The sequence below is a fragment of the Lampetra planeri genome, chromosome 33, assembly GCF_965212315.1.
Source record: "Lampetra planeri chromosome 33, kcLamPlan1.2.h2, whole genome shotgun sequence".
NCBI lineage: Eukaryota > Metazoa > Chordata > Hyperoartia > Petromyzontiformes > Petromyzontidae > Lampetra > Lampetra planeri.
In genome coordinates, this window is record NC_136139.1 from 9617186 (window position 1) to 9630240 (window position 13055).

The 13055-nt window shown below is 50.3% G+C and overlaps 1 protein-coding gene across 1 annotated transcript in view; it reads left to right on the forward strand.

Moving 5' to 3' along the window:
* Nucleotides 1-13055, forward strand: part of LOC144729771 (ATP-dependent translocase ABCB1-like) — a 51649-nt gene that overhangs the window by 8797 nt on the left and 29797 nt on the right. Inside the window, exons 5-8 of the mRNA XM_078610255.1 lie at nt 951-1122; nt 9223-9347; nt 10377-10557; nt 11237-11461. Of these exons, the coding sequence (XP_078466381.1) occupies nt 951-1122; nt 9223-9347; nt 10377-10557; nt 11237-11461 (703 nt within the window). The remainder of the gene's footprint in view (nt 1-950; nt 1123-9222; nt 9348-10376; nt 10558-11236; nt 11462-13055) is intronic.

The window sequence follows — 13055 nt, forward strand, 5'->3', positions numbered from 1 at the left end:
CCACTTTATTTACACCACGAGTAAAAGTGAAAACGTGGTAAGCTTTTAAATTCGTAGATTATCACATAATTCACTTTTATTGACCGCGTAAATAAAACATTTTGCCACCTCAGGCCGTACTGATTTCTGGCCTGTGTCCTAATTCTCAAATGCTCCTTTCTCAGAATCAATAATAATCATAATAATTTGATTTAATGTAGCTTTTAATCTCAATGCACTGCACAGGGCAAGCATGTAAACACAATGAGCACGATCAGACAAAATACATTATCAGGAAGAGTAAAAAAAACTGTGAGTCGAGCAGATTGTGCAGCGGCTGGTCACATCTATGGCGAAAAATAGACTGAATGTGGTGTGCCGGAAGTGGAAATATTTTCCGGACAACTGCCTGCGATTAAATCTCAATTCACACGAGTTGATGGTTTCAGCAAAGTCACTAATGATCGCGCAATAAAAATCTATCCCTTTAAATTGAGCTAAATTCCAACTTTAAGAATTCAGATATCGGTTTGACTGTCACGTGATGGACCTCACTCGCATATGCAGAGCGAGTGGACAAGTGGTGTCTGTCATTGTGTGTGCTCCAGATTTCACTTGAAGAAGTTTGAAGAAGGGAAGTCGGAATTAGCTCTGTGATATCCGCTCGCTTCCATCGGCAGTCCTCGAACACAGAGCTCCCCCACGGCAATTCTCCATCCCATGACGTGACGCCAATAGCACAACCGGGATACCATTGGGAGAACAAAAATAAACGGACGTATGTGTGTTGAACTTCTTTCGCACCGTACGTAGCCTAACCGTGCAAATCGGAGGTGCGGGGGGAAGGACAACAAACGAAACAAAATATTAAATCCTCGGTTAACACCGCGGCCACACGGCTCCCTGCCGTGAAGCCGGAGGGTCTGATTGCGATGCACCTCTGTCCGTTGCCACGCCTGTCCCCGGCGCAGCAACGTGATGAAGATGCAGGACGGCATGAGCGACCAGGTCAGCGTCATGCTGCAGCTCGTCGCGAGGTTTGCGGCCGGCCTGGGCGTCGGCTTCTCGCAGGGGTGGAAGCTCTCGCTCGTCATCATGGCCGTCAGCCCGCTCATCGCCGGCACCGCCGGCGCCGTCTACCTGGTGGGTGGAAATGACATAGACACGACGTAGACACGACGTAGACACGACGTAGACACGATATAGACACGACATAGACACGACATAGACACGACGTAGACACGACGTAGACACGACGTAGACACGACATAGACACGATATAGACACGACATAGACACGACGTAGACACGACGTAGACACGACGTAGACACGACATAGACACGACGTAGACACGACATAGACACGATATAGACACGACGTAGACACGATGTAGACACGACGTAGACACGACGTAGACACGACATAGACACGACGTAGACACGACATAGACACGATATAGACACGACATAGACACGACATAGACACGACGTAGACACGACGTAGACACGACGTGGACACGACATGGACACGACATAGACACGACGTAGACACGACACAGACACGTCATAGACACGACGTAGACACGACGTAGACACGACGTAGACACGACGTGGACACGACATGGACACGATATAGACACGACGTAGACACGACGTAGACACGACACAGACACGTCATAGACACGACATAGACACGACATAGACACGACACAGACACGACATAGACACGACATAGACACGACACAGACACGACATAGACACGACGTAGACACGACATAGACACGACACAGACACGACATAGACACGACATAGACACGACGTAGACACGACGTAGACACGACATAGACACGACACAGACACGACATAGACACGACGTAGACACGACATAGACACGACACAGACACGACATAGACACGACATAGACACGACGTAGACACGACATAGACACGACACAGACACGACATAGACACGACGTAGACACGACATAGACACGACACAGACACGTCATAGACACGTCATAGACACGACATAGACACGACATAGACAGGACATAGACACGACACAGACACGTCATAGACACGACGTAGACACGACGTAGACACGACATAGACACGACACAGACACGTCATAGACACGACATAGACACGTCATAGACACGACATAGACACGACATAGACAGGACATAGACACGACACAGACACGACATAGACATGACATAGACACGACGTAGACACGACATAGACACGACACAGACACGTCATAGACACGACATAGACACGACACAGACACGACACAGACACGACATAGACACGACACAGACACGACACAGACACGACATAGACACGTCATAGACACGACATAGACACGACATAGACACGACACAGACACGACATAGACACGTCATAGACACGACACAGACACAACACAGACACGACATAGACACGACATAGACACGACACAGACACGACATAGACACGACACAGACACGACACAGACACGACGTAGACACGACGTAGACACGACATAGACACGACACAGACACGACATAGACACGACACAGACACGACATAGACACGACGTAGACACGACGTAGACACGACATAGACACGACACAGACACGACATAGACACGACACAGACACGACATAGACACGACACAGACACGACATAGATAACGCTGTGGACTTAAGGAATATATATATGAATAAGAGACAACTTTTAGTTAAGGGTCCTTCTTCATAGCACATAGAAAGGCCAGAGATATGATATAGAGTTGCAGACTGCACTTGTTTACACCATGGGGCCTGATGAAGATTTAAGTAAAAAAAAGTATTTCTGATGACCAGTTATAAAATTGGAATATTAATAGTTATACTAATAGTAGCTATTGAGAAACAGACAACCCCTTCAAACATCAAAACGTATTCCTACGAAATAAACTCAATTATATTCAAACTACAATACTTAAAATGCTGCTGGCACATCGGAATGCGCGAAGATTTGTTCTTGCGAGCGCAAGACACAACCCACTTCGCAATGCATTCCTGGGCACCAATTAGCAAAAAAAACCTAGTTCTGTGATATCCACTTCCGTGGGATCTTCTGTATCACAAAGCATCGCACCGCCCTGCAAGAGACCGAACGTATTCCTCATCACGTGACACCGATACCACATTGGGGATATATTGTTGGGGGGAGGGGGGGTAGAATGATAAAAACATACAAATATGAAAAGAACGTGGAGTGATGATGAACGGGGGTTGCTGTGTGCCACTTTTAAGTTTACTTCGGTTCACGCAGTAGGTTCGTGTCGGTCATTCACCTGCTTGCCGCGTTGCACCTTAACGCATGAACCCGATCGGCCAGGTAAGTCACCAAACACGGTGCTTCCTGCAGGTCGCGCTTCATATCGCCCGAAAAGGAGTTGTCAGGGCAATTCGTGAGCAAAGGGTCTCGTCTCGCGGTGATTCTCTCACTCCCGAGGGGTGACTGTCGGTGACTCCGGAGGGTTACTCTGGGTCTGTCTGCAGATCAACATGGGAGCCCGCCCCCTGTGCGAGTGCTGTGCTCGAGCGTGCAAAGGTTAAGAGTGGCAAAAGTGCGAGCGGCTTACCAGTTGCATTGTCACAGAAAGCCGTGTGCAGGGATAAATGCTGCCGAAAGCATGCAACTATTACGCAAGCGCACGCGTGTGAGCGGCAGCGTGGCGGTTAGCGCGCTGCGCTACGAACTCGGCGACCCGCTCATGGCCAACACCAGTGACGATTGTCTGAATCGTTCCTGGGCCTTCCCTAGGTCGACTCAGCCTCAAATGAGTACCTGGTGCGGTGTGTAAACATCGCCACTAGGGAGGCAAAGGCGGCCGAGCGTGGTTGCTGGCCACCCACCACCTCGTGTGCCGTGCCGGCCTTCGTAGGTGCTCACTAAGAGCACTTGCTTCTACAGCCTGTTAAGGCTAGACGGGGGATCTTTGTCTTTGTGCGTGCGCTGAAGTTCTGTGAAGTTTAACGCGCAAATGTTTTATTTTGTCAACAATGCGGTAATAGCTTTCGGTTGGGGGGGAAGCTGAGGGATAATGCGTGACCGAATTAATCCATCCTGGGGAGGATCGTTGCAGAGGCTGCATAAGAAGCTTTAAAATAAAGTAATTGTCTGCGCAAAGATGCTTAAGGGGCCCTGCAGGGCTTTTGCGATACATTCTGAGCACGAGGGACAAGAGAGCGAGTGCCGGTCCCACAACGATAGACAACAATACAAACGAGATGGTGCAAAAGGAGGCAGAGAAAAACAAATCGATCCTTGAATTGCGATGCCGAGTTTGTGACAATTTGTTCCAACAACATTTGCTTTTTCGAACCCCTGTCGTGATTCGAGGTTGTGATTCTACTTTTTTAAAAATAGATATATTTTGAGAGGTACATTGTAACGTTCTAGATTTGAAGCTTTCGTGACTGCAAGGATTCATACTCTTAGGTTTTTTCGGTAAAGTCACGTAGGTAAAAAATAAAAATAATGATAAAAGAAAATAATAATACATGAAAATAACTAAATTAAATCACGACGTTTCGGAGGCAACACAAGTCTCCGTCTTCAGGTGGGACCGTCACCGTCACTTTATACAGTAAATCTGGCTGTGACGGTCCCACCTGAAGACGGAGACTTGTGTTGCCTCCGAAACGTCGTGATTTAATTTAGTTATTTTCATTTTTTAATATTTTATTTTATTATTATTATTATTATTATTATTCTTTTTTACCGACGTGACTTCACCGAAAAAACCTAAGAGTACATTGTAACGTCTCGAGTACCCACAAGGGGTTCGTGTGATGACATCAAGCAGTAATGAGAAAGTCTAGATTTGAAGCTTTCGTGACTGCAAGGAATCATATTCTTAGGTTTTTTCCGGTAAAGTCACGTAGGTAAAACATCAAAATTAATGAAAATAAAATAAAAACAAAAATCACGACGTTTCGGAGGCAACACAAGTCTCCGTCATCAGGTGGGACCGTCACAGCCGAATTAGCTGCATCAAGTGATTCGGCTGTGACGGTCCCACCTGATGACGGAGACTTGTGTTGCCTCCGAAACGTCGTGATTTTTGTTTTTATTTTATTTTATTTTCATTAATTTTAATGTTTTACCTACGTGACTTTACCGAAAAAAACCTAAGAATAGTAATGAGAAAATCGGCTGTTACTTCCCACAATGCAAGGCGCCAACAACATTTTATAATTTTACTTTGAAATCAAATAAGTTTGTTTCGGAGTATTACTTCTTCGTTCCTGAAGGGATCGTATGTCACTCAATGGCTAATATTAGCAACTAGTCATATGCCTATTTAAATTCTGGTCATCAAAATGTAATTCTCATCATGGTGTAACTTGCGGTGTCCAACCATTATTAATTATTTCTCTCTCCCCTCTCTGTTCGATGAAGGCCATCGCCTGAAATCGCCTGAAATGTCACTTTTTATATCATGGTACCTTTTTTTGCCAGCATCAAAGCATGATACTGACAAAAATGTTGCATTATATTGCTGCTCACTCCGAGCTACAAATGCTCTGATACGTGCATTGTCTTTGTACTTTGACGTTCTCTGGTTTGACACTGGTAATGGGACGAGGCCATCAAGAAGGCTGATGTCTCTTGTGTAGGCCAATCAGTTTCAAAGACAATGCCATCTATTATCAGAGCATGTTTGTTTGCATGCTCATCGCAAGTACGTGTGGTTAATGCGAACTTGATTCCCTGCCAAAGGTATCTAGTTGGTGTTTGAACGTATTAACACCTCCTGTTTTATTGTCAGAAAGGGGTAAAACCTATTCTTACCACTTATTATATCAATTTTTTTTTTCTTTTAAGGCCACAGGGATTTTTTTGGGCGAATGCGTTGAGTTTTATTTTTTTTATTAATTGTCCTTGTGCACTACTGCCAAATGCAAGATCATAAAATAATCTCTACTTGAGAGGTACATACTTAAAACGTAATTTTAGAAATCAAATTGCAAAGGGGCAGAGATTACCGATTTGCAAGTAGTGACACGGCGTGTGGGTGCCACCCGGTTATCTTCGTTGGCCCTGGCACGGTGAGGGCAAAAAAATATACAAAGATCCCCCGTATAGCCTTAGCAGACTGTTGGGGCAAGTGCTGTTAGCGAGCGCCTATGAAGGCCAACACGGCACACGAGGGGGTGGGTGGCCAGCACCAAGCCCGGCCGCCTTTGTCTCCCCATCATCATTTGAGGCTGAGTCGACCTAGGGGAGGCCAAGGACCGGTTCAGATAATCTTCAAGGGTGTTGGCCGTGAGCGGGAATTGAATTTGGGTCTCCGGGTTCGCAGCGTAGCGTGCGAACGGCTACACGACACGAGCTCTCCCCCCCCCCCCCCCGGTGGAAGCGCACACACACAGGGCGGATCTGGGCGCTGTGCCGGCGCCCGATTAATAATGATATTTTATTATAATGGCAACAAGGGTTGGGTTTGTGGGCATCTGGGCACACGGGGGCAACATTCCAAAACAAGTTAGTCATTTATACCTTCGCTCAGCCGATGCCTTGACCTTCGCCGGCAACGTGTTTGGGCAATGTCGCAAGACTCCAGCGCACGAATCGAGCCGAGCGATTGCAACACGCGCTGGCGAAGGCAGAGCATCTGCTGCAGAGGCATAGATACTGTAGGCGTCGCGGGTGTCGGGACATCACGGCACGGTTAGCTGTGGCTAAGAGACACCACGGCACGGTTAGCTGTGGCTAAGAGACACCACGGCACGGTTAGCTGTGGCTAAGAGACACCACGGCACGGTTAGCTGTGGCTAAGAGACACCACGGCACGGTTAGCTGTGGCTAAGAGACACTCACGGCACGGTTAGCTGTGGCTAAGAGACACTCACGGCACGGTTAGCTGTGGCTAAGATACACTCACGGCACGGTTAGCTGTGGCTAAGAGACACTCACAGCACGGTTAGCTGTGGCTAAGAGACACCACGGCACGGTTAGCTGTGGCTAAGAGACACTCACGGCACGGTTAGCTGTGGCTAAGATACACTCACGGCACGGTTAGCTGTGGCTAAGAGACACTCACGGCACGGTTAGCTGTGGCTAACAGACACTCACAGCACGGTTAGCTGTGGCTAAGAGACACCACGGCACGGTTAGCTGTGGCCAATTCTCACCCACAATGTCGCAGTCCTGGTCAAAGTTAAATAGGGTTTGTTAATCCTACGTATAGCATAACAACAGTAATGCTCTCATAGCGGCTCACTAATCTATTTTTATTTTAGCAGGTAAGGCTCACTGAGCTATATAGGTCTATTTCAGAAGCGATCTGGCCACACATGATAAATCAACGAAGTGGCTTATCATATATGTATATTGAGCTTCTTTCACACCGTACATTGCCAACCGCGCCAATCGGAGGTGCGGGGGAAGGACCACAAACTAAACAAAAAAAAGCAGATCTTAGCAAATTAGTTTTCAATCGAGATTTAAAAGTGCATAGCTCCAGTGGCTTCCTAAGATCGGATGGAAGAGCGTTCCAGACGGCCGCAGAAGTGCATCTGAAAGCGCGCGACGCAGCGACCGTCTTCGCTCGATAGCTAGGCTATCGAACAGACATTCCAGCAATATGGAGATGATGTGGGAATTTATAGCAGCCAAATACTAGAAAAAACATGTTTATAAATGCGGAGGGAAAACCCGGAGGACTCAGAGGAAAATCCACACGACCATGGGGATAGAGAAATGCAAACTCCAAATATACAGCAGCAGGCGTCAGGGTCGGGATCGATCCCACGACCTCCTGTATATCAGGCGAGGGAGTCAACATCTCGCCACTGCGGCGTCAACAACCACTGGGAATCATTCGCGGGTCGGACTCTACCCCCCCCCGCTCCTCTCCTCACCACCCCCCACCACCACCCCCCACCACCCCCCACCACCCCACCACCCCCCCCACCCTCCATGTCCTAACTTCCACAGTGCCTGGCCCATGGCGCCACGACTCGCAGATGTAGCTGTGACAGTGATGTAGACATTCCGGGCGATACGGTCACGACAATGATGCAGTGGGCCACCCGGTTGTCCAAGGGCAGAGCTCAGGCTCCTCAAGGCTCCACGTCAGTCGGGGTGACATTGGAGAAACCGCTTTCTCAAAACACCGTATCTACCGCCCGGCGTTTATCAAAGTTTACGCGATCCTCGGTCGCCGTGGCGTTTGCGCGAGAGTTCGCGCTCTCACCAGATTTATTAGGGCACCCGTCTTGGGTGATTGTGGGTAAACGTAACACCAAAATAAACACTCAAGGGTGCGCTTTACCCAGCCAAATATAAAGAACTAAAACAAAAGTCAAATAACGTAGATATTCCAAAGGCAAATGGCCTTCTGAAGCAGCGTTATTTATTTATTTTGGTTTGTGAGGGCAAAGCCCTTTGTCTCGTTTCATTTATTTTATAATCCACCATCCACTGAGGGGTGTGGAGCAGTTGGCGCAGCGGTGAGCGTGCTGCGCTATGAATCCGGCGACCCCTGCTTTGAGTTCCGACCACGGCTACCATGAGTGGCGGGTGATAGCCCCAACTTGTCCTGGACTCCTTAGACTACACCGGCTAACACCGACGAGCGCGGGGAAGTATGGTCAAGCAATGCTTATGATTGACACGGAATGCGGAGGCCTTCATCTTCCAGTGAATCGGAAAACAGTTGAGCATTATTTTATTCTATTGCACTACATCAGTGTTCTTCGTTGAAAGGCACGTGGGCCACTGGCGGCCCCCGGTGGGCTTTAGTGCGGACCCTGACATGGGGCCGCCGACAATACACAAATGTGAAAACACCCCCATCACGGTCAAAACCCCAACCGTTTCAAATGTTTGGCGGCCCTCATCCCATCCCGTCCATTCTCATCCCCTCTCATCCCATCTCATCCCCTCTCATCCCATCCCGTCCAATCCCATTTCATCCCTTCTGATCCTATTCCATCTCATCCCATCTCATCCTGTCCTATCCCATTTCATATCATCTGGTCCTATTCCATCTCATCCCGTCCAATCCCATGTAATCTCATCCCGTCCCATCCTTTCCCATCCCGTGTCACCCCATCTCATCCCATCCCATCCCGTCCAATCCCATCTGATCCTATTCCATCTCATCCCATCTCATCCCGTCCAATCCCATTTAATCTCATCCCGTCCCATCCTTTCCTATCCCGTTTCATCCCGTCCCATCCCGTCTCAACGGCGCGCTGCAGGCGTCGACGGCGTTGAGCAGGAAGGAGCTGGCGGCGTACGGGCAGGCGGGAGCCATCGCAAGCGAGGTTCTCTCCAACATCCGCACCGTCGTGGCGTTCGGAGGGGAGGCGCGGGAGGTGGAGCGGTGAGAGATGCATCGTTGGTGTTGTCAAATTACGGCGAACGTCTCTACACAATATCTGACTGCATTCGTTATCAGTACTGTGCTATCTTTTTCGCAGAACGTTTCTCTCAATTTTATCGCGATTGTGTTATCGGTGTCTTGTCATGAGGTGAATCCATTGGGGTATCTTGCACAGGAAGTGAAACCCTTCGCGTTTGAGAACGGCCCACAGAAGCGGATATCACGAAGCTATCTCTGAGATCCCTTCAATTGATCCCTGGTCCACAGAGTAAAGGGCAGCAGATTTTCTCGCACCCTGCCACCTTGAGTCACGTTCGCCATGAAGACGCATTTTAAGTCTCAGAGCTGCAGTTTATCCCCTTTGAGAGCATCGCCAAATTTAATTTGATGTTTTTTGCGTGCAGTCATCGGTAATGGGCTGAGACACTCACCTCACTCGACATTGAGACCCAGTTTAATCACAGGCAGCTGAAAAAACATATTTCTGCTTCAGTCAATCTCCACTCCTAACCCGAACCTCAACACCTATCCGTCCCTTTCTTTCCATGCACCGTCGTCACACCGATTAACATGATCACCCCCCCCCCCCCTACGCACCAAAACCAATCCTGATTGGTGGCCGCATTATTTGTGAATTCATCAGCTACAGCTTTTTAAAAATCTTTTATATTAAGTTCGCTTGCTTGCTTACAACCGTGCAAATCTTTCGGTCGTTTTTTAACCCACTTCCCGTGATCCAATCGAGCTGACATTTTCCACATAGACTCGTTGTGCGAGACAATTAATGTTCGTGAAATTTTTTTTCAAAAATTTACACTTTTTAGGAAAAAAATATTATATTTAATTACCAATTGCTTAATGGTGCAATGCAATCATCTGACCCATAGGCGGCAGCCATCTCAAGCCAGAGGACGAGATGACGTCTAGCCGCCACGCATATAAAGGATTTATAGTGAAAAACTTTGTTTTTACGGGTTATACTTGTTCCCCACTAAAGCGTCGCTCCCACCCCCACCCATCCCACCACAGGTACAGCCGGAGCCTGGCGCCGGCGAGCAAGATGGGGCTGCGCAAGAGCCTCATCAACGGCTTCGGCATCGGGATGACGATGCTGGTCGTGTACGGAACGTACGGCCTGGCGTTCTGGTACGGCACCACGCTGGTGCTGGACCCAAACAGCGACGACTACACGGTTGGCACGCTCATCACGGTGAGCCGAGCCGATCGACCCCCAACTGCCGTCGTGGCTGTCGAGCGTGCAGGGCCGGGAGAGTGCGCAGTCGCTGGGCCACGTAGATGGCGAAATTGGACAGCGGGGGGGGGGGGCCCATTTCATCTCCGGCATCGGGGGGCCCGTGCAAGCCACGCTATGCCGCTGTACTCGCCCCGTGTGCGCGCAACGCTCTTGTGCCTAGTTTCACTGGGGCACACACACAGATGTGAAATAACACTTTGTCTGGGTTTCACGAGAATGAGTGTACTCTCCCCGAAAAAACACGCCGCAGTTTTTAAGAGGTGAAGGATTTTTTTATTTGCTTGGTTTTTGTCAAGTTGGTGAGCCCAAGTCCCTCTCGCCAACGAGACTCTGTATCCTGCTTGCTCGAGTTCCCACTTGCCTAAACAAAATAAACTCGAACCGTAACCCTGAGCCCGAACCAGGGTTGCGCCTTTCCACGCACGCTGCTATTCAAGCCGAGTTGGACCGTGAAATTGGCGCTGCAGGTCAGGATTTTCCACGCCGATCCGGCCTCACAATCCACTCGAGAAACGCCAATGCGCCACCAAAAGCGTCAACCACGGGCGTTCGTAGCGGCGAGTGCCGATCGTCACCAGCGGTTGTTTTTTTTACTCCTTTCCCGGCCGCCCGTCCCCGCTGTGTGTCGACTCAGGTGTTCTTCTCGGTGCTGATCGGCGCGTCCTCGCTGGGGGAGGCCGCCAGCCAGATGGAGTACATCTCGACGGCGCGCGCCGCCGCCACTCCCGTGCTGGCTATAATCAAGCGCACGCCGGCCATCGACAGCGCCGCCGACTCGGGGCGCCGGCCCTCGTCCACCCAGGGGCACATCCGCTTCAGGGCCCTCAAGTTCAGCTACCCGACTCGCCCCGACGTGCAGGTGCGACGGCCGGGGTGGCTTGGGGTGGGTGGGGTGGCTTGGGGTGGGTGAATGTATTCATGTTGAACTTCTTTAGCACCATACGTAGCCAACCGTGCTCATCGGAGGTGAGGAGGAAGGACAACAAGGTGCGGGGGCATGGTGCGTGGGGTAGTTTGGGGTGGAGTGAGTGGTTTGGGGTGGAGTGAGTGGTTTGGGGTGGAGTGAGTGGTTTGAGGTGGTGTGGGTGGCTTGGGGTGGAGTGAGTGGTTTGGGGTGGAGTGAGTGGTTTGGGGTGGAGTGAGTGGTTTGGGGTGGAGTGAGTGGTTTGGGGTGGAGTGAGTAGTTTGGGGTGGAGTGAGTGGTTTGGGGTGGAGTGAGTGGTTTGGGGTGGAGTGAGTGGTTTGGGGTGGAGTGAGTGGTTTGGGGTGGAGTGAGTAGTTTGGGGTGGAGTGAGTGGTTTGGGGTGGAGTGGGTGGTTTGGGGTGGAGTGAGTGGTTTGGGGTGGAGTGAGTGGTTTGAGATGGAGTGGGTGGTTTGGGGTGGAGTGAGTGGTTTTGGGTGGAGTGAGTGGTTTTGGGTGGAGTGAGTGGAGTGCGGTGGAGTGAGTGGTTTGGGGTGGAGTGGGTGGCTTGGGATGGAGTGAGTGGTTTGGGGTGGAGTGAGTGGTTTTGGGTGGAGTGAGTGGTTTTGGGTGGAGTGAGTGGAGTGCGGTGGAGTGAGTGGTTCGGGGTGGAGTGAGTGGTTTGGGGTGGAGTGGGTGGTTTGGGGTGGAGTGAGTGGTTTGGGGTGGAGTGAGTGGTTTGAGGTGGAGTGGGTGGTTTGGGGTGGAGTGAGTGGTTTGGGGTGGAGTGAGTGGTTTGAGGTGGAGTGGGTGGTTTGTGGTGGAGTGAGTGGTTTGGGGTGGAGTGGGTGGCTTGGGGTGGAGTGAGTGGTTTGGGGTGGAGTGAGTGGTTTGAGGTGGAGTGGGTGGTTTGGGGTGGAGTGAGTGGTTTGAGGTGGAGTGGGTGGTTTGGGGTGGAGTGAGTGGTTTGGGGTGGAGTGAGTGGTTTGGGATGGAGTGAGTGTTTTGGGGTGGAGTGAGTGGTTTTGGGTGGAGTGAGTGGAGTGCGGTGGAGTGAGTGGTTCGGGGTGGAGTGGGTGATTTGGAGTGGGTGGGTGGGTGTTTTGGGGTGGAGTGGTTTGAGGTGGAGTGGGTGGTTTGAGGTGGAGTGAGTGGTTTGGGGTGGGGTGGGTGGTTTGGGGTGGAGTGAGTGGTTTGGGGTGGGGTGGGTGGTTTGGGGTGGAGTGAGTGGTTTGGGGTGGAGTGGGTGGTTTGGGGTGGAGTGGGTGGTTTGGAGTGGGTGGGTGGGTGTTTTGGGGTGGAGTGGGTGGTTTGAGGTAGAGTGAGTGTTTTGGGGTGGAGTGGGTGGTTTGGGGTGGAGTGGGTGGTTTGGGGTGGAGTGAGTGGTTTGGGGTGGAGTGGGTGGTTTAGACCACGTGTTCCTCTTCCTGTCTCTCGTGTCATTCCAATCGTACATCCTCTCCACTCTTCATAGTACATTTACGCGTATTCGTTCCATTTTCTTTGTCAGTGTCCATGTTTCTCATCCATATGACAGCAGGTAAGATAGAC